This window comes from Varanus komodoensis, unplaced genomic scaffold, assembly GCF_004798865.1.
Source record: "Varanus komodoensis strain SLA01 unplaced genomic scaffold, ASM479886v1 scaffold23, whole genome shotgun sequence".
NCBI classification, from domain to species: domain Eukaryota; kingdom Metazoa; phylum Chordata; class Lepidosauria; order Squamata; family Varanidae; genus Varanus; species Varanus komodoensis.
The window spans coordinates 3,993,005-4,014,609 of record NW_025335627.1 but is presented as its reverse complement, the minus strand read 5'-3'; the positions used below and the strand labels follow the sequence as shown (position 1 = coordinate 4,014,609).

At 43.0% G+C, this 21,605-nt stretch overlaps 1 protein-coding gene across 1 annotated transcript in view; it reads right to left on the bottom strand.

The window, feature by feature from the left end:
- Positions 1 to 21,605, bottom strand: part of COL6A1 (collagen type VI alpha 1 chain) — a 75,548-nt gene that overhangs the window by 38,625 nt on the left and 15,318 nt on the right. The window contains exons 4-18 of the mRNA XM_044431909.1: positions 17,569 to 17,728; positions 16,135 to 16,254; positions 16,006 to 16,026; positions 14,208 to 14,228; positions 13,869 to 13,913; positions 13,304 to 13,357; positions 12,525 to 12,569; positions 12,398 to 12,424; positions 7,506 to 7,532; positions 7,362 to 7,406; positions 6,729 to 6,782; positions 6,302 to 6,364; positions 3,149 to 3,211; positions 383 to 436; positions 261 to 296 (exon numbers count right to left, since the gene is read on the bottom strand). Of these exons, the coding sequence (XP_044287844.1) occupies positions 261 to 296; positions 383 to 436; positions 3,149 to 3,211; positions 6,302 to 6,364; positions 6,729 to 6,782; positions 7,362 to 7,406; positions 7,506 to 7,532; positions 12,398 to 12,424; positions 12,525 to 12,569; positions 13,304 to 13,357; positions 13,869 to 13,913; positions 14,208 to 14,228; positions 16,006 to 16,026; positions 16,135 to 16,254; positions 17,569 to 17,728 (835 nt within the window). The remainder of the gene's footprint in view (positions 1 to 260; positions 297 to 382; positions 437 to 3,148; positions 3,212 to 6,301; positions 6,365 to 6,728; positions 6,783 to 7,361; positions 7,407 to 7,505; positions 7,533 to 12,397; positions 12,425 to 12,524; positions 12,570 to 13,303; positions 13,358 to 13,868; positions 13,914 to 14,207; positions 14,229 to 16,005; positions 16,027 to 16,134; positions 16,255 to 17,568; positions 17,729 to 21,605) is intronic.

The window sequence follows — 21,605 nt, the reverse complement described above, 5'->3', positions numbered from 1 at the left end:
CGCACAGGATTCAGCTGCCAAATACTCTTTTCTTGATTTAAAGGCCATTATTTGCAACTAAGGGAAATGGTTTGCTTCACCACATCACAGGCAGTAGTATTTTGAGTCATTATCATAACTTTTAATCAGCCTACTTGCTCTCAAATCCAGCTATACCAGCTTTTCAAATGATTAATCAAACCAGTTCCTTGATCTCACATTTTGTCAGTAAGTCTACAAAGCAGGCATGCTTTTCCTTCAATAAGCAAAATTAGCCTTACCCTCTCTCCAACAGGGCCATCTGGGCCAGGATTTCCCTACAAGAAAAGTAAAGAAACATGAGAATTCTTTGTTGCATATACAAATCCGGTTATTAAAATGCACACAATTTTTAAATGTGTACCTCATCTCCCATTTCTCCTTTCTCCCCAGGGGATCCAGGCTCTCCAGATGTACCCTAGATAAATATGTGAGAGAAAGGAAGTAAGTACATTAAAATCAAAGGATTCTCAAGTAAGTTCTTTGGTGCTCTTACATCAGCTGTGAGCTACAGGACAGAGCTGTTCTCAACAGAAAAGGATCTACTTATTGCATGATTTCCTTCTTTGCTATTGCCAACCATAATAATAATCCATCTTCTGTTGCAAATATGAAGTCTGAAAAAGCAGTGTATTTCAGTGTAATTAAATATTGTTGATTTTTGTGGTTTTGTTCTTGCATGAATTTTTCCATAATGATTAAGCATTTAAGAGAGGAAAGCTGTGGTCCTTCCAGCTATCACAATCTGTTTGAAGCTGAAGCATGAAGGAAAATGGCTGATATTGAGAGTGTAAGAAAAATTAAGCACAGTGACCCATATAGAAAATCTGCCCTTCTTCTGGTCCATTTAGTATACATGCTATATTCAAATTAATGGAATTAAAGTAAGTGAACAGGTCAAATGCTCAGCCTTTCTCCAGTCCTAAGCTAACTGAAGCTGCACTCTAATCCTAATATACGGAGAGCTCTGAGATTCTGAGTGCTTTCTGCAAGGAGTACTTTAAACTCCATTTAAAGCCTAGACCACATTCTGTTTTAAGCAGCAACAAGCAGCAGTGATTTTGATGTGCTGGAAAATACCCTTCCACTCTTTTTGAAAGCTTTCTTTTTAAGGGTTTAAGGGCATGATCTGATGGCCAGTAGATGTTGTCTCGCCAGCCATAGGAGAAGGCAGAGTCTATACTGTGACCTTGGAAAAGCCTTCCGAGGATGCAGTGGGGACTCTGCTTTTGGAGGGTTCCCACTCAGCCCTGGCACTTATCTCTGCATCAGCTAAGGCCCTGAAGATGGGTGACCATCTCTGGGACAGCCACTGGTGGTGGGGGAGCATTCTGGAAGACAGACAAAGCACCACCAGCTTCTGTCAAATCCAGGTGGTGTCTCAGCCCCTACTTCTCATGAGGGGGGAGAAAACATTTAAACAGCTGAAATCTGTGGACTAAGTACTTTTGAATGAAGAGGGCGCATGGAGGCAATTCTTGGCTCTGTACTGAATTGGATGCCTGTAAATTTCTATGTTCAGGAGTCCTACCTGAGTAGCCTTTAGAACTCAACTATATTCCTGCCTTTGTACTTTTGAGCCTAGAATTACCTGGGGATTCCAGAAAAGAGTCTTACTATAATGAATGCAGACTGATTTCATCTGGAACTGAAGCCCTGAATGTGTTTTTCCCCTTTCTGTACTGCTATTTCCAGTGGTTTCTGCCCAGTAGATGATGGAACATCTATTGTTATTGCCAGTTTTGTTTCCCACTGCCAGTTCTCCTTTTCTGTCCCCACAGAAGCCAAAATGTTCTGGAGAGCCTCACTATAGCATACATCTCATTTCTAGGCCTTCTCAGGCATTTCAGACCTGCCCATTAAATGCACGAGAAGGGGAAACATGCTAACTCCATCTGCCTGTTGTTGCATTTGCCACCCTCTATCCAGTGGGGCTCCCCATGTGATCCTGGATAGGGGAGTCATGTGGGCAGCCTCCGCAGATAGAGGAAGCTTCACAAAGCAGTCCTTCAAGAGGCTGGCATACTCTTCCTCCTCAGAATGCCTGAACAGCCTTCAATAATTAGTTGGCTCTGAAAATGGAAATGCACAGCAAGCACTAAGGACAGGAGGGCAACCCCCAGCACATCATTCACCTTCCCCATGGATGTCTCCTCCCAGTGTTCTTAATTGCAGACTTATGCTACTATTCTGCTCTGCCTTAAAATAATTTCTGCAGTAAGAAAAATTGTTGGGAAAATGCAAGAGGATTGTGGCTGGATGGTGACATCATATTCTGGAACTTCCATACACTTGCATAAATGAAGGATAGTGTTTGTACATACAGATAGGTGAGAAACTCATTTCAGTTCTTTTTGACCAAAACTTATCCAATGGACACATCCTGGATTTGTGTAACAAAACATGTATTAAAAATTCTTGCGTTTGAAAACTGTGTCTAAAAGCTCTTTGTTTAATGAGAAACATCTGTACTTTTGAAACAGTTGTACAACAGATGAGTAGATTTGGGAAAATGTGCATGGAAATATAGAAGAAAGGGAAAACAAACACAACGTCTGCACTGTGACAGAATATGAGGAGAAACTAGTTTTGAGTAGAAATTGGAGAACTTCAGTGAAGAGGTTCCATAAACTTGAAAAGTCTTTTGCCCTCTCGTTACCCATGGTCTGAAATAGGGTGCTTCTTCTATGAACGGAGGCTTCTCATGTGATCTAGAACTCTGTGTTTTAACTCTATCTGGACAGGGATCGCCAGGGGTTAGGATAAAAGCCTCCCTCAGCCCCTAGTTTTCTGGTTATCATGAGCAGTGAAGAAACAGTGATCTCGCAGGAGAAAAGTCTCTCACCAGCTTAGCAACACAGATATCTCAGTAAGCAGGGAGAAGTGTTTTATTGTAACACTGTCCTGAGGCGTTTGCAGTGGATGGGATATAAAAGCTTTAAATAAATAAACAAACAAACGAATAAAAAACTTTCCCATCCCTGCCTGCTGAATTGGGTGCATATACAGTATGTCAAGCATATACATCTCTGCACTTTGAGTGTGTGTGAATGTGCACACGTGTGTGGGCCCCAAGCTCCCATCTGACACTAGAAATGTCCCTCACTGACAAGCATGTTTTTAGACTTACTTTTTCTCCAGGGGCTCCAGGGACCCCACGCCTACCAGGTGCTCCCTCAAGTCCAGGTTCTCCCTTGGAGTAAAATACACAAAAACAAACAGGATTATAAAGGAAAACGCAGCTCACCATTCTAAAATTGAGAGTTAAGTTTCTAATAATAAATAGTAAACGTGTATAATATTTAAACGTTTTCCAGGCTCTGGTGCACCTTGTTCCAATATTATGTGTAAAAGCAGGAGCAGTATCTGAAGAGCCACCTGCTCCATTGTGGACCTTGTCAGTTGTGGGCCCCACCACTGGCACCACAGTGATTTGGCCCCTCTGGTGGATGGTGACCCAACATGAGCTCAAAGACTTGCTCCTGAAAGGAGGCAGGTTTGTGGAGCTCACATAAGGGATCCCTTCCAGAAACAACTGCTTCTGTTTGTTTGTGGGGCTTGCTCACAGAAGGGCTAAATTTCTATTCTGCAAATTTTAAGGGCTGTTTATCACTGTAATTAGCAGGGCGGGCTGTGTACATATCATAATTAGCAGACAGCAATTTGAGTTCATTGAAAAATGTTGTGCGTTATGAAATCAATTGACGGCAAAAGAAGAAGGGGACAGCAGAGGATGAGGTGGCTGGATGGAGTCACTGGGGCAGTGGGTGTGACCTTGAGTGGACTCCGGGGGATGGTGGAGGACAGGAAGGCCTGGAGGAGTGTTGTCCATGGGGTCGCGATGGGTCGGATGCGACTTCGCGAATAACATAACATACATAACATATGAAATCAAAGCCAAAGCTAGATCAAAGGGGGGAAAGGGAGGAAGTACAATTGTCCTACATGAAACTTAAGTAAATCTATTACAACATATACATATATCCTATGTATTGCTATATTTTTATATGTACAGAGAAATATTAATATATTGAATATAATTATCCATAAACTTCAACAAAGGCAGCCCAATATCCATATAATTGTCCATTCATAAATTGCATCTCAGAATTCAAAAGCCAAATGTTTCAAGTCCTCCACCCATTCACTGTGTTATTGCAAGTGCCTGTTTATCTTTCCAATGTTGTAATATTTGTCTTTTAGCTTCAAAATGTCATGGAGTCCAACTTCTAAAACAAAAGTAGCAAGCTGAAAACCTGGAAATTTGCTAGAGAAGTGAGACCCCACTACAGTTCTATGCAAAATTAATTTTGGAAAACTGAATTATTCCTTTATTTTTTGCATAAGTAAAATATGCTCAGCAGAGCCAGCACCCACACCTTCTCTTTCCCTTCTATCGCAGACCAATATGGTTGAAAGGGTGTGGCCTATGAAAATCCCAACAGCTAATCTTACATTCTGGAACTGGTTTGAGTTGCAGCCAAATTCCCCCTCTACAAGAGCCCCCTGCCACCCAAATCCAGCACTAAATTGTATTTCTCTGATTTGCACTCAGAGTAATTGTAATGGTAAACATTTTTAAAAATCACATTTCCACACAAACTACGACCTCTGTAAGAATGAGTAGGATATTCTGCCTTTACCACCATGCTCAGGCAGGAGCACGGACATGGATGTGGGGATGCTGCTGCACAGTCACACCTATGCTAAAATCCCAGTTTTCTGTAATGTTCTCTACAAGCAGCTTTCACTTCTGCCCCGGGAGACCCAGCTAATTTCAGAAGTAAACCTGGAAGCCAGGTTCTTCAGGTAAGTCTAGCTACTCTCGTGTAGAATGCAGCTTTTCCAGAGGGCCATCATTAGTAATGTATCAAGAAACTTTTGCAAAGGCCCAGTGCATGGCATAACCTTCCAGAATCTGACTCAGATTTTGGCAGATTGCTTTCAAAATCTTTACACTTCCCCTTAAAGAACTTACAACTATGGTTCACATCTGATCATACATGAAATAATTCCATTTGAAGTGGCAACTCTGTGTATAGGTTAAGTCTGAGAAATTGGTCAAAAGGAATGCTTGCAGGGGCTACAATGGAAATTTCACCTTACCGAAAACTGGGAAGAGTTCTCCTATTTTTTTTTTCTTTTTCTAAAATGAGATTGATGCCTCCACTCTGGTACACCGTAGTCATCTTGAGGCAGCTGAACATAGTTTTTAAGCTATTTTTCAATTTCTCTCAATTTGAAATGTCCAATTCTAAAAAGAGATCTTGGAGTATTTTTATGATTTAATGGTTAAAGTATCATGGGAATATTAATATTTAGTTTCACGGACCACCCTCAAAATTGGTAACCCTGGGCTTGTTGGTCCTTATACAGCCTCTATCACTCGTGAAAGAGTTTCAGGGACTCCGCTGCTTATTTGGATGTCAGTTCCCTGAGAAGGATGACACTGGGGCTTTTGCCGTTTCTTTTTTGAAAGTATTAGTATCCTTTGCTCAAGAGGAGGGTTCACAGTGTTCCTAGTCGAACAAATCTCCGCCTTCTTGATGGAGGAGGTTGGACTCAATGGTCTTAGTGGCCCCTTCCCACTCCACTATTCTGGAATTTTATGGTTCCTCTCACTTACCTAGGGATTTCCTCTGCAGAGATCCCAAGTTAGATCTCTCCTTCATCTACTATTCAGATTCTCCAACTTGGCTTCTGACTATATCTCAGGCCTAGTAGAACAGAAGCTGCCAATTCACGAGCCACAGATTAAGAGCTCAGGAAGGGGAATCCTTTAAAGTTCATGAGCAGAGCTCTGAGTTACAAGGCATTCCTGGAAACAATCTAGACTTGCCCCAAAACCAACCAACCAACCAACCTTCCTTCCTCCCCCCCACCCCCCACTGGGACAATTTTGAGGCGAGATGAAATTTAGGTGTCCAGTTAATGAAGAATGCTTTATCAGTTACTCTGTAGCACCAGCCTTTATTCTTCCTTTGTTTTCTGGTCTTCCTTCCGCTTTCTATACATGTCCTTTTTTGTTTTCAGAGTATCTTTAAGCTTTTTTCTGTTTTTTACTCTTTTCCTTGTCAGAATTGTTTGTCCTTTTGCTTTTAGAATTTCCTTTAAAAAAAAATCCCATTGTAGGCAAACCGTATGTTGTTGAAAGTTGCCTTGGTCAGCCTATGGCCAGAAACTGTGCATTACTGGGCTCAGCTAAGCTGCTTCCTTACACCTGTACTATGAACCAGAGTATGTAACAATAGCACACAGACCAGAACAAGAAAAGATGACTCACCTTTACTCCTTTGGGTCCATAAGATCCAGGGTCTCCTTTTGGTCCAGGAGGGCCTTGTAAGCCCTGTTTTAAAAATGTGGATGCGATCAGTTTATGAAGAAAATGAAAATTACATTTTTTATATTACAGTTATTCTTAGGAAGATTGGACAGGGATCTGAAATTCAGGGTTAGGAGCTCATTTGGACCTGGTTCACAATGTTTTACAACACATGCACTACATTCACCCTTTCACACACTGCATATTTTCCTTCTTGCGTGGGATTCTGCCGCTCGCATTCTTTGTGTGAATTTATCTAACCTTTTATTTGCTTCCGCCAAAGCACATGCAGACTGGTTGGTACCAGCCTGCAATGATACATGCGTACATGCACACGCACACACGTGCGCACACACGCTCATGCACACAATATGTTGAAACTACATACATCAAATCCTGGGGATCCTTTGCAGCCTGACAATCCATGAAATCCTTGTTCACCCTGTGAGGGAAAAAATGGTCCACATTTTATGAGGTTCGGGTTCGGGTTAGGGCCGAGTGACTGACCCAAAGCTCCATGGCTGAGTGGAGACTAAAATCTGGACCTCCCAGGGTCCCAGTTCAGTGCCCTGACTACCATACCGCACTGACTTTCAGATCATCCATCACGGTGACTAAAGCAATCTCTGTCCCATAGAGACTGTCCCATAGATCCGAAGTGGTTCCAATAAGGTGGATCTAATCCAGAAATCCATAGAGTGGAGAGATCTTTGGAGTCCAAACTTATCTACTATGATGGGGTTTAAAGACACATTTTTAAGAGGTATACCTTGCTTTAAAGAAATGTTTACCACTATCCTTTTGTACTCAGCAAACTTCTTCACAAAGCCAGGAAGGATCAGCTTTAGCACACAAATTACACACCTCATCACTCCAAGGACTCTGTCCACATCCTTGCCGAACTCTTATTTTCAGGTGGAATTGCAGTTGCCTTTCTCATGCAACTTTGGCCTGGCTTACAGTTATGTTTTTGGAAAGAAAGATGTGGATTGGAGACTTCACTTGCAAATGTTAACCATACCTTCTTGCCATCAATTCCATCAATGCCACGCTTGCCCTTCTCCCCCTGAAAAGAGAAAAGATACCAAAAATATAATAGCAGTTTTTATTATTCCCATTAATATTTTTCCAAACAGCATCTGTCAATGAAAGCCCAAAGACATACCTTGGCTCCTTTTGCACCTCTTGAGCCCTATGAAAAAGAGAAGAAAATTTAGAATTATGTACAACAGTTGAATTAGGCCTAATAAGCACCTAGACAGGCAAGGGGAAGTGATATGTATTAGAATTATTGTTAATGTACGTCCTATCATGGAATTCAAGGTGGAATTCATGTATACATGGGGTAGCCAGGGGTCTTCCATCCTAGCAGTAATCTTAGCTTCAGTGAGATAACCTTAGAGGATGTTCTCAGATCAGGTACATTCACATTTTAGATGTGAATTTTCATCTAAAATGGATGGGGAAATGGAAACTTACCCCACTTGGATGCAAACCTTAATAAGCTGAGGGGGCTTGACAGTGTCACAGACTCTGAGAGCAAGGCCACCAGGAGGCCAGACCCTCTCACTAGGCTGGTCTCCCAGCAGGTCCTCCAAGATTGAATGGTCAAGTAGAGAGGCCAGGCTAAGAGTCACCCACCCTCTTCCACAGTAACTGTCACATCAGCAGAAGAGAAGGGATGTCTCTACAGTTGATGGAGATGGAAAAGCTCCTGAAGGGCAGCTACTGGGCAGCAGCAGTAGCTGAAGGAGACAGCGGCAGAAAACAGCAGTGATGCTCAAGTTATTTCTCTTTAGTACTGCACAGACAAAGGTGATGGCAAACCATTTCTGAATATTCTTACTGATGTTGGCAGGTTTAGTTTCCCTCCCTTTTTTTTTTCCTCCAGCAGAATCAAATGAAACTTTAGAAGCACAGTCCTTTTATTAAAACTGAACATGTTATACGAGTAGAACAGTACAGATCAAAGTAGCATTCTCCTTGAGATGTGGACGAAGCATTTGAACATGAAAAAGTTGAAAATCCCCCTCCTTCCCTCCCTTTTAGGAAAGCTTCTGACTCCACCCTCTGGATGGCTCCTCCTGCTTGAGGGCTTGATGGCAGTAATGCTGGGCCTGTTGATTTGCCTCTCACCTTCTGACTGGGTCAAGGAATTCTGTTACCTGCCCCCCAGCTCTGAAATCTTTCCTTTTTCCAAGAGGGATTGGATTCTCTGACTGAGAATCTCTACTAGGTGTAAGATCCAGGACATGGGCTGTAGGCAACTATGGTCAGGAAACTGAGACCAGGGTGCAGGTGCAGGGTGGAGTCCTGCATGGGTTCAGAGAACCAGAAGCAAGGGACACATCTTTTAACAGTCCAGAGTCAAAAGCCAGTGAGACAATACAGTCGAGCAACAGAGTTACACAATCCAAAAACACAGTCCAAGGTCAAGTTCCAGAAAGATAATAATGTTGTAGAGCATGGGTCCTCAAACTACGGCCCACAGGCTGGATCCGGCCCGGCATGCCCATTTATCCGGCCCCCCTCAAAGGTTTTGCACTCCCTCAGAGAAAACGATCTCCGAGTATGCAAGCTGCTGCTGTGCACGTCCCCGCCACCGCCTCGCTGTGGGGCTACGGCTGCCTCGCCGCGCCACACACGTGCCCGCCCTGCCTCGCCGTGTGTGCACCCATGCCTGCCTCGCCTCGCCGCCGCCTCTCTGTGCGCGCACCCGCCGCACCCGCCTCGCCCCACATGCGTGTGTGCCTGCATTGCCTCGCCCCGGGTGCAGGAGCATCCGCAAACTGTGTACCTTGTCCTTTAGTGGAAGTGCCACCCCATGCAGGACAGGCTGAAAATTTCCCAAGTGGACAAATGGTCTACCCATCAACAGTACCTCTGTTTTGTCTGAATTTAGTTTCAGCCTCTTGGCCTTCATCCAGCCCATTACAGAGCACAGCACTGATATACAGCAGTCACTGCCTCACCTGGATTTGGTAAGAAAGAGAGGCTGATGACACTTCAGCCCAAACCTCCAGTTAACCTCTTCCAGGAGTTTCATGTTGAATAGCATGAGGGTAGAATAGAACCCTTCAGAACTCCATGGCATAATTGCTATGGCCCAGAGCAACAAGCACCCAGCACCACCATCTGGAATCAGTCAGCCAAGGAGGAGTGGAAGCACTGCAAAGCAGGGACACCCACTCCCAGCCAGGCCAACCTGTCGTGAAGAATACCATGGAGGACGGTATCAAAAGCTGCTGGGTGCGGGAGGAGGGAAGATGGCAACGAAGTAACATTGTTCAGACACAGCTCCCACTTACTTTGAAGAACTGAAGCCCCAGTTATGAAAAGTAAGAACATATCTACAGCCAAAGAGGGAAGAATAAGAAAGAGATGGCCCACTACAAGCCCTGGAGAAGCAAAGCTGGAAAAGGAGAGGAAGGAAAACAGCTTAGAATTGAGAGCTTTCTCCCCTCCAATGGGGCTACGTGTGCTGTGAGTATTGGCAGCACGCTAAGAGCAGACTTGCGGCATTTGCCACAACCCCCATCGCTAGTTCAGCCTGTCAAGAGATAGTAAGTAGTCCATTAACTAAAAACTCGGTCAAGGAGAATGCAGGGAAACAGAAACTTTTAGGATGAAAAGTAAACAGTCCGATGACGGAATATGCAGCCAAATTGCCTCTCTCAGCTTTATCTCTGCAGAAACTCTAATTTTGATTCTAGAGCATTTAAGCAAAACTGAAAGGCAATTAAGAGCCTTAATCCAAGTGCATGCCCACCCAGTACCCAAGTCAGAACAAAGAGGTGAGAAGGAGGAAGATCCCACTGCTCCATCTCCCCCTTAACTCTGAGCAAACACAATTTACACAACGTAAGACTGAAGGGAGAGTACAGAGAGTATTCCAAACAAACCAGGCCCTAATATTCTTCCCAAGGAAAGACACTCAACTCTGGACAAATAAGGAAAGAGTCCCTACCTCTCTGACAGAGCTGCTGAATCATGCTATATCCCCACTGGATTTCAAACACTTCCACTTTCTACCATCACAAATGGACCACAAAAGATTATTCCTAGACTTTAAATCACCTACTGTGCCCTTACAACTTTTTCACTCAGCACAGTATCTGAGAGGGTATGACATAATCCCCCAGAGAGTCTTCAAAGAGATAGGAGTTAGAGTCCCTTCCAGAGCTAGAAGGGTTAACCACGGCACCACTTCATCAGGGACAACTCGAACAGCTGTGGAGGAGGCCCGCCTTGACCTGGAAGACAAACTGCCCATGAACAGTCGCTGTGCGCTGGCTGGTGCTCAGCCAACCGAGCAGGATGGACTCGACAAACTAAGGAACAAATTAGATGAGCTATCAATGCCAATGAGAACTAGACAACACAAAGAAGACCTGGCCTTGGAGAGAGACAGCGACATCTCAGATCCTGACGCCTCCCTCATGAGCTCTCTGGATTTAAATTTGGATGCCTCTGCTCACATCACAGGCTGTGACATGAAGCTAACCAATAATGCTGGACTGGATAATAGGCCGCTCCTTTCCCCATTGATTAAGGAAAACCCATGACTGCCACAATGGATGACGCAGAAGTGGAACCAGAGATGAAGGCACCAGCGGGGACAAGGGAGTTGACTCCAACGAGGCCACTGGATGAGACCCAGACCCGGAGACCTCAGAAAGTCACTGAGGAATTCATAGAAGGTCTACCAAAACCAACAAGCACTCAGCCTAGCACTGAGCTAGGTGACGTGACAGAAAGAGACCGCCGTGCCCCTTGGGAGCCCCAGCTCAGTCCCTCTAGTCCTCAAGTGATGCCTGGACACGACGTAAAATCAGGCCCAACAAATCCCCCAGTTGCCCCCCCCCCCACCGGGAGCGCATTGGTTGGACGCCCCTGCTCCCTTAGCTGGGCTGCCCCTACAGCCAATAACCGAGCTGAGCGAGGAAAACAGGAGTCCCCAGGAGCTGGAAGGTAACACCTCTGAGACCCAGTGACAATCAGACAACTGGCATGTGAATAAAATTCTCCTTATTGCATGGAACATAAATGGCTGGGCTGGGATTCTGCAGGGCCCTGAATCCAAAGACTATCTTTCTTCTAAGGACATTGCACTCCTACAAGAAACATGGATCCAGGGGGCCTTGCTACTTAATGGTTTCCAATCGCATTCCATCAATGGAGTTCCCAGGGCGGGCCATGGAAGACATAAAGGAGGCCCAGGAATTCTGATAGCCACTTCTTTGAGTGTAAGCACAAGGATGCTGCTGTCTTACAAACAACATACAATGTCTTTAATTCCCATCATCATCCCATGATCTCATTGCTTGACTAGCTGGTTTCCTCCTTCTGATATACTGTATGTTTTTAGTTATATACTCCTCAAAGTCCCTTTTCTGCATTCCTTGTAATTCACTTGCATTTCTTTTGTGTTTTTTTAATTCTTCTTATTTGAGCAAGACTTCCATTTTCTTTAAGGAAGGCTTATTTTCTCTTATAGCTTCCTTAGCATTACTTGTTAACCATGCTGATGACCTCTTATACTTGGTGCCACCTTTCCTAATTTGTGGTATAAAGCTGAGCATCTATTATTGCGGTTTTGAGTAACCTCCAAGAATTTGAAGAGTTTTTACCATTGTAACTCCTCCTTTCAATCAGTCCCCTTCCTTGGCTATTTTCTACTTAAATATGTTTTACATATGATAGTACTGTGGACACTGTTTTCCAACTGGGTTGTCAAGATTCACATCTTGGCAACTTAAGGTTAAATGTTCACAACTTAAAGTTAAAATGTTGCCCCCTCTGTCTGGTTGGTTCCATGGAACATGCATTTATCCAGTCAATGTGGGGCTAACAGAACATATCCACATATTACTATAATGCTTCCCCATTGGGAGGGCTCCCTGATTTCCTTTCCCATATCAAGATTGCCCTGGGCATTCTGGTCTAGGGTAGCCCATTACAAAGCTATTTTGTGAGCACAGATTGTTTTCTTATAAATAAATCTAGCGAACTTTGCTTTTTCCAGGATTTGTAGGATTGCTCTAATGCCACACTTACCTTGTCTCCTCGAAGACCTTTTTCCCCCTAAATAAGACAAAAGAGAAAATGTGAAAATTATTATATATGAAGGTATGAAACTAAATTTAACTCTACAAACAAGCTATGCAAAAGAATTCATACATACCTTCATTCCTTGGTAACCAACTGGTCCGGGATCACCTTGCTTCCCCTAGGGTAAAGCAATAACAAATAACATTAACACAAACAACAGTGCAGGAAGTATTTTTATTTATTTCTCTAATTAATTCCAATGGTTACATATAGGTTAATAGGAGTATGAAAACTCTGATCAAAGGCATCAAATGCTGCTGAAAGGACTAGCAGAACTAACATGGGCACATTTCCTATGTCCAGTCCTCAGCACAGATCATCTTCCAAGGTGACTAAAGCAATCTCTGCCCCATACTCAGGTCTAAAGCCAGATTGAAATGCATCCAGACAATCCTCCCAATCCAGAAATCCCCTGGAGCAGAGAAAATCTCCGGAGTCAGAAATGATCCAACATGGTCCATCCAGTAAAACACACAATTCACAAACCAAAGACTCCCTTAAGAAGGGTGGGTACAACATGACCCCCCTGCCCAAGCTCTCTAATAATTGGTATATGTAGGCAGGAAGTGATCAGGAGTATACATTGCATTCAGGATCAGGTGGGCCATTCCATATATTGGGATGTGGAGGACTCCTGAAGGCTTTGTAGATACAAATCTTCACAATAACATTTTGTGGTGTTTAGTTAGGCAAATACGTTTTTTGTATAAAGTGTTATTCATCCCTAAGTTGCCCTTTCAAATAGGAAGATACTGTCACACCATCTAGAAAATGTTTCACAATAACAACTTGTACTTTATTTTACATGACTATGTCCCACCCCAATTAAAATGTGACACTTTGCTTACTTACAGGTTCTCCTGTTTCACCTTTCTCTCCTGGTAGGCCAGGTTTCCCTCTTTCTCCCTGGAACAAAACACAGTTGTCTTGACACAATTGTCTAGTTACATTTAGTTTTATAGAACACAATGATGAAAACTGACTGCTGCATAAATATATACGATGCAGGAAAAGCAGACCTAAGAATACCTCTGTTCTGTCGGACTATGTGTGTTTCTCAAAGGGGAAATATAGGAATACTTCTACATGCTAAAGTTACAAATTTGCGTAATCTTGCTGCTGCAGAGATACCACAAAGGAGCAGCTTTGAGTGTGTACAATTCATCAATCTCAAAAGAAAGTGCTCAGTTTTAGCAGTCCATTATCCATCACTCTATAGCATTAAACAAATTACAAGAATAGTTACAGGCTAAGTATTAACATCTAGTCTTTCTCTTGCCAGCCTTCCAGGTCTCTGTTGGCATATTTCTCCATATACTGTAGATTCTCCACTGCCTATTCCACAAACTCTATTCAAATGACGAGTAGTTCATTTAAGCTCAGCACATGGAAATTGCAAAACGAGAAAAATACAGACCTCATATCCTGGATCCCCGGCTGGTCCTGGGGGGCCTCGAGCAGGCTAGAACAACAGTGAGCAGGAAGAGGTAAGAGCAGGAACGTACAAACACATCACATTACACATGAAAGAAGCAGAGGCCAGTGGACCTGATGGCCTTCTGGCCCCTTCCAATTCTATTAATCTATGATTTTATGAATTAGTGAAAAGCTAAGTGAATTATTAGTGAAAATTTCTCAAAATTTAAGTAAAAAGCTTTAAATATTGTAAGCCGTCCTGAGATTTTTGTATAATAGGTCAGCATACAAAAACTTTTAATACATAATTAAATAAATAAATAAGTCCATTTCCACGTACCTGGCATTCATATGAGCAGCACTGCCAACAGACAAAATGAAAGCATACAATTAGAAGGAGAAGACCACATCAGTTAATACATTCTGTAGATTATGTACTTTTATGCATCATTTTATTATAAAAATGATTTACTCACAGTTTTGCAAAGGAGCAATGAACTAGAGATAGACATGATTATTTCTTTATTTAACCATTTTCTGTACAGTCTATTATTTTCATAGAAAGTCTTGAGATTGTTTACAATAATAATACAATAATAAAAACATAAACACAATTTAGAGCACTTGGCTAAAATAGAATTAAAACAGTTAGCTATTAAAATCAAGAATTATAATACTGGTTAAATAAAAAGCTTTTGGTTTGGTGCCAGAAGGAGTAAAGAATTGGCACTGAATGAACCTCTCTGGAGATCGTATTACCCAATTGAGGCGCCAGTGTTTCCCATTATGTAGCAACCTGGTTTCATGACACTCAGCCTATATAGCCATGGGATAACTAAGCTGGAAGTGGTCATAAGAGGACTCAGCAACAGTATATTGCTTGAATAGACATCACTGCTGGATAGAAGTATATGGGACATGCATGAGAACTGTGCTTGCTCAGAACATTCACCCAGAGACACTGAAAAGGCAGCAAAGGAGGTAGAGAGGTAGAGTTGCCAGAGAAGGCTGCCCTGATGCATGGTCATGCTTGGGGTCTCTTGTGCCTGGGCAGAACCCAACATTTACTTTGAGAAATGGACATCCTCTGAGAAGTCCTTAGCCAATCAAAAAAGATCAACCTGTTGCAGGAGTGGGGGAATCTTCTGCCTGTGCAGACCACCCACCGGTGTTTTTCTTAGTCAAAAACAAAGCAGCAGAAGCAGAAGAACTGAAAGAGGAGAAGAGAGTTTGGGGGAAGGATGGGGGTGGGGAGGGAACTAATGCATGGTTGTTTTCTCTCTTCCACACTTTCTGTGTGATTGGGGAGTCTGTGTGTATATGTATTTCCAACTGATTGAATCCAGACCAGAGGAAAAGTAGGTCTTTTAGTATTTTAATGTCTTTTTACGCTTCTGTTTGGATCATCTTAATCCCATCCTCCGCATCCTCAGCTTTGCATGCATGCTGTCTGTGTCACCTTTTCCTTTTGATCATAATGATGATAACCCCTCCCATTGTTTGCACTCATGAGATTACTGTTCCTGGGGGATGGATTGCTAAGTTTCAGAATACAGTTTAGCTTCTGGTGGCCCCCACTGGCTCTCTCCTGTTCTGGTATCCTCTATGCCACCAGTGCCAGAGGATACCAGCTACCACCAGGAGTAAGTGTGCAGACAAGTAGGGTGTTTTGTTTGTTTTTGGTAACTCCCAACTATAGAGTAATTCCATGTTATTGCTTCTCACATTTCTAAAGAAACAGACAGTAGTGTATGCCTGAGGTTATTTTCCCTTCCAGTTATTTTAGGTGTCACATAATAAGCTATTTCAAGTTTTCAGTCAAGTGTTTCCACCCTTAGAATACAGCTTCAGTGTGTATCATCATGCAATACATTTTTTTTCCCTCTGGGATGAATTCTAAACTGGTCATTGGCTCAGCCATTAGGGTCCCTGCATCTTTATCAGTGATCTGGGCACAGGATTAAACTAAGTAGCATGATACAGGATAATTAAATTCCTGCAAGCAAATAACTTACTGACACACATGCAATATAAAAAGAAAACCCTGACCCTCACATTTATAGTTAGCTTTCCGAGTTCTGTTGAAAAAAGGAATGGTGGAAAGAGCAGAGTAGAAGCAGAGCATCAGGAAACCTTACCTCATGCTCCACATTCTTTTCCTGAAATAAAGAACAACAAAAATATTATACAAGGCAGAAGAAAACAAAGCAGCCCTTGCAATGTATTAGAAAAATAAATAAAAGTAGAGAGGTGGAGTAGACACTCACAATCATATCAATGATGGTGTCAATTGTATTATCAATATCACGTGGGGATGAAGACAGTCCAGTTGCTGTGAAATTGCGGCGATAGGTGTGGTCTGTAGCAATCACACTTAGCCTGGATTCCTAGGACAGAAAGAGCCCATGGCCACAAAATAAGAAACCAGAAAGACTGATGTTTTCTTACTCTAACCCTAGTTCCTTGTGGATTCAGCTGTGCAACTGATATAATTCCTATACTTCCTGCTAGTACTGCAATAATAAAAATTTCCAGAGAGAACAAGAAAATATGCTAGTTTTCATATGAAGATGAAAATGCAGGTGTATTTAACCTGGAAAGAACTACGCATGCAGAGCAAGCAATGGAGAAAGAACTCTTCCAGCCTCTTTCCCCGCTTTCCAGGAAGGCAAGGAGACCGGGTCCTTCCTGCCTGCTGTTGCTGCAGTGATAGCAGTGGGTAGGATCATTCCTTTGCGAGGAAGCAATACTGAACAGCTGGTTCTTCTGCCACATGTCTCCTCCCAGGCCCCGTGCTACATCCCCGAGTGGCTTTTCTGCTGATGCCTGGATTGCTCTCCCTCCAGTGCCAGCTGGAGACCAGGGGACATGGATAGCAGCCATGCCTTGCTGGCTGACATCAGTTAGAGCTCTTTAGCCAGAGCAGCAATGTCTTTCTTGCTGCTCCGACCAGGAGTCGCTTAATGTTTGGCTTGGCTATTACTTAGCATGTTCACTGGGTTCAGACAACAGATGAATTAAACCAGGCAACAGCTAAATGTGCTGATTGAATGGCCACCCCATGGGAACACTGCTGGGATTGGATGACATGTTCACTCACCATCCCGTATAAGCCACGGGGGGTAATCATAATCTGAACCCAGTAACAGTAGGGTCTGAAAAGATTTCTGCATATACAGAAAGCCCTGTACATTTCCCAGCTTTCTCAACAGTTACTGCCCTGAGCCCCCTCAAAAAACACCACATTCACTTCCATTCTATGTCCAGAGAAATCCTCCACGGCAGTGGCAAATGCAAATGTTTTCTTGACAGCTGCTCTACAACTATATCAATTTCTTTCCTATAAACAACTGCCAGACACTTAAGGTCATTTTTGTAAGAATTATTGTGCACACATCCTGGTCTGCAGGCATGTGGCATATTATACCTCTGTATCTTTAACTTTAATTTAGGCTTAACTTTCTGTTGTGTTCCATCTTGTTGAGCAGCAATACTTTACTTCAGTGGAGGGCCAGCAGTGCCTTGGAGAGTATTAGAATTCAGGTTTTAGTGTGAAGGCTCCCACTTACCTTCTAGGTCATGGGATACTGCCAGCCAAAGAATTAACCCAGCCCACTTACTTATATTTTGTCCCTGCTTCAGTTCCCTCTATTTATTGACAATAGTTTGTCTAATAACATCCATGTGTGTGCTTTTCGTACCAGATGGTCTGGAGATATAGCGACAGAGAACACTTTGATCCCCAGATGCTTTGCTTCATTGGCAGCATCTTCCAGTCCCCCACAGGGCTCTTTGTAGCCTTCCAAGGGATGTCCATCTGTCACCACAATCAGGTATTTATTTTCCTTCTGATGAGACCCTCTGTAAAAATTCAAACCAGCTACTGATGAGCAATCCATACTATCTTTATAAACGCACTACTCCAATACACCATAATCCTAAACATTTGCCCTCGTGTATCCATCTGTTGCATGCTCCACTATTGTGGAAGTCACACCAAATTGCACTGGTTTGTAGTTTATTTATAAAATTGTAACATTTGTATGCCTTCCAATTACTTGCGTCTCTGGATGGCTTACAGCATCAATAAATTGACAACCCACTCTGGCTGATACAACTTACCCAAACGAATGGTGTCTTAAAATTTTGCTAGAATAGCCAACCACAATAAGGGTGCTTTGATATCGGGGGTGGCCAAAACAAGGCCCACAGGATACATGCAGCATTTTGAGTTTATTTTGGGGCTCACAGAGGGATGTAGACCTTCCGCTGCCATGATGGCATCCCTGTCATGCACTCTGTACACACACCATGTACGTTTGGCAAGCTACAGCCAGCCCACACTGGGGCCTGAGTCCGAGAGCAGCACCTGTGTGGCGCCTGCCTTTTTCCTGCTGTCCCAGCTTGAGGAAGGCGGCTGCCTGCTCAGACCCTACGGCTTATTTGATGCCTCCTGGGGCCAAGTATCCTGCCACCGGCCAGGGCAATAACAGCCCCATTCCCATGAGTGTTGGACTCTTCCAAGGCTGCTCCCTGGTCCCTTTGCACCCCCATGCCACCACCTCGCCTGTGCAGGACCCTGCTCAGCAGCAGCAACCGCCCTGCAGCCAAGGGGATGCCACTGTTGTCCTGTAGCACCTGCCCCCACACACTGTGGAGCTGCTAGCCAGCCTGGACCACACATGAAGGCGGAGCCTATCCAGAGCTCTGAGTTTCTTGTACAGACTGGTTGGAGTGGGCGACAAGGACAAACAGACCACCTTGGTTTCATTTATTGTAACTTATTGACTGAAATAAATGTTTTTAAAGGCCACTTTTAGAAACTCTTAGTGGGAACAAAGGGCCCCACTGCAGGGTTTATGCTTCCCTTTTTTTTCCTCCTCCTGCTTTTCTTAATCAGAAAATCTCCATGCATGTGCAGAGGCTACAAAACTGTCTTCAGGGGCAGCTGTGAGGAAAAGCAAAATGTGCAACAGCTGTCTTGAGGGCATCAGACCTGTGGTTTTTATACACCCTTGCAGGAATGTGTACAGAATGACTTCAATATCCCAGTAAAAGTTTGACTAGGAAACAGTTGGGCAATAAATAGTAACAAGCCAGGTGGTTATACAGGATGATGTTTGTAATGCGGTGTTGTTTTTCCAGGATTTCATATGTTTAGTATATTAAAACCTAGCATTTCCTTTTCTAAGTATGCAAACAGTTGGACAGAGTTGAGCACAGCCTGTACTGTGTGGCTCTAAGAGGCACAATCCTACACATGTTTAGATAGAACAACAACATACAGAGACTCCCTGAGAGCAGTATGCCTTTCTTCTGTCTCAATATGAGTGTGTCCTCTTTGGAATGCCTTTTTAAGCAGGAAAAGCCATGCCAGACACTGTCCCGATACCATGGCAACTACTGTATGCCTAGAGTAATTGTAGGCCTGCTTGTGAGCATGGCATGAAAATGGTGGCAATGGGTTAGGGATGCTGGTGGTGCAGGTTTCTATGTTTAAAGGCACAATATTATGCATGTTCCATGGGAAAAAATGTCCTACAACTCCCAGCGTTCTGCTGGCAATTGTAGAGCTTTTTTCCAGTTGAAACCTGCATAGGATTATGCTTTCGATCAGCATAATAAATATTTGTTCAGGTCTTGTGGCTCTCGAACATCTGGCATTTACTGTACGTGGCTCTTCCATTGAGCAAGTCTGGCCACCCCTGTTCTCGGAGTAAATCAGCTACTAAAGGTTGCTTTTGCAGACATAATGGTGGTAGACAGTGTGACAAGCTCCAGCATCCGGTGTCTTCATATTGCCTGCTTGGTAGCTCAAGAATGAACTCATTTTAATAAAAATAATATCTTGCATTTCAGAAAGTGCATTGTACCAAGACACAGTCTTCTCTGAAATCTTGTTTGCTAAGCATCTTGATGATTACAAAGGCTTTGCCAAACAGTTAGTGGGGAAAATAGATGGAGTGCTATATGCTCAATGCAGTATAGTGTCAAGTTCCACTCTTAGCCTTACTCTGCGGTCTTGAGTGAGAGTCTTTTCTCAGCATTGGCTTGATACTGATGGTTCTAAACCAGTGTCTCCAGGGTGATGGGCCGGATGAGGGCCAACAAATTGAAGCTTAATCCAGACAAGATGGAGGTGCTATTGATAGGTGGCTCCCATGTCCAGATAGAGGATATTTGCCCTGTCCTGGATGGGTTTGCACTTCCCCTACAGGACGAAGTCTGGAGCTTGGCAAACCTCTTAGCTGAATTACTGTAATACACTTTATGTGAGGCTGCCCCTGAAAACAGTCTGGAAGCTTCAATTGGTGCAAAACAGAGTGGCCAAATTGCTAACAAGGATTGGTAGCAGCAAGCATATAACACCAGTCCTCTATCAGTTGCACTGGCTGCCAATCGAAGTCTGGGTCTGCTTCAAGGTGCTCATTTTAATGTATAAAGACCTAAATAGTTTAGGACCTGAATATCTGAAGGAACATCTCCAACCATACAAGCCTACCCAGACCCTAAGATCTTCATTGGAGGTCCTGCTTCGGGAGTCACCTATAAAGGATGCTAAGAAGTTGGCTACTTGGGATAGGGCCTTTTCAGTTGTGGCACCCCATCTGTGGAATTGGCTCCCCAGAGATGTGTGCCAGGTGCCTTCTTTGCATACTTTCTGGTGCCAGGCAACGACTTAAAAAAAAAAAATGGAGTATTTTAATTGCTGACAGTTTTAATTCTATTTTAATTTTAATTTTAGGTTTTTAGCTTAATTGATGAATTGTAATATTTTAATTGTTTTATAAGATGCTGTCCAGTCTGTTTATATGATGTCAACATGGTTGGTGCTCCTGCTGATGGAATGGACGTTTCTATTGGTATTGATGTTTTATCATTGACATTGTATTATTGAATTTGTTAATATGCTGTTTTTTATGTTTTGTTGATAGTTTTTAACTGCATAAACCATTCAGACAGCCATGTGGCTATTGTGACAGTCTATAAACAAACAAACAAACAAACAAACCCCATCCATGAAATATCATCTACTTCACAGTGTTGTGGTAAAGATTTTTGGAAGTATCCTCTGTAGTACGCAAATGATCTTGGATATTAAGGGAACATTCCAAAGAAATAGGAACTGTTCCCATGTGCTCATGGAATTATTTTCTAGTGTGATTTCTGAATGTAAAGTATTATTATTATTTAATAATATATTTTTTGTTACAATTATTCCTTTGAAGGAACTCAAGGTAGCTTACATAATTCTTCTCTTCTTCTCTGTCTTATCCTCACAGCAACCCTGTGATATATTTTGGGTTGAGGGTCTGTGACTGGCCAAAAGTCACCCAGTTAGTTCCATGGGGACTGAGTGGGGGCTGAGTGCCAGTCCCATGTTCTTAACCACTACACTACACTACACTGGCTCTTATATCCATATTGTGTTCCCCTTCCCATTGACTTTGGCTTAGAATGTCAGTAGAACATACAATGCAGAACACTCTGATATCCTATTTCTGACTTCATTTCCACCACAAGTAGAAAGGTTACCTTCAAAATCAGGATTACCCAGGAAAATCTAAAATCACCATTTAATTATTGTGAATTCTTGCTGTACTGTGCTTATCACACTGAACTCTGTTTTTCTGGGTACAATCTCAGCAGCGTCAAAATAAAGGATTTTTAAGTAGTTCTGGATTCAGAAGTCTAACTGAATTCCTTCTCAGTTTGATCCTGTGGCATGAAGTAATGG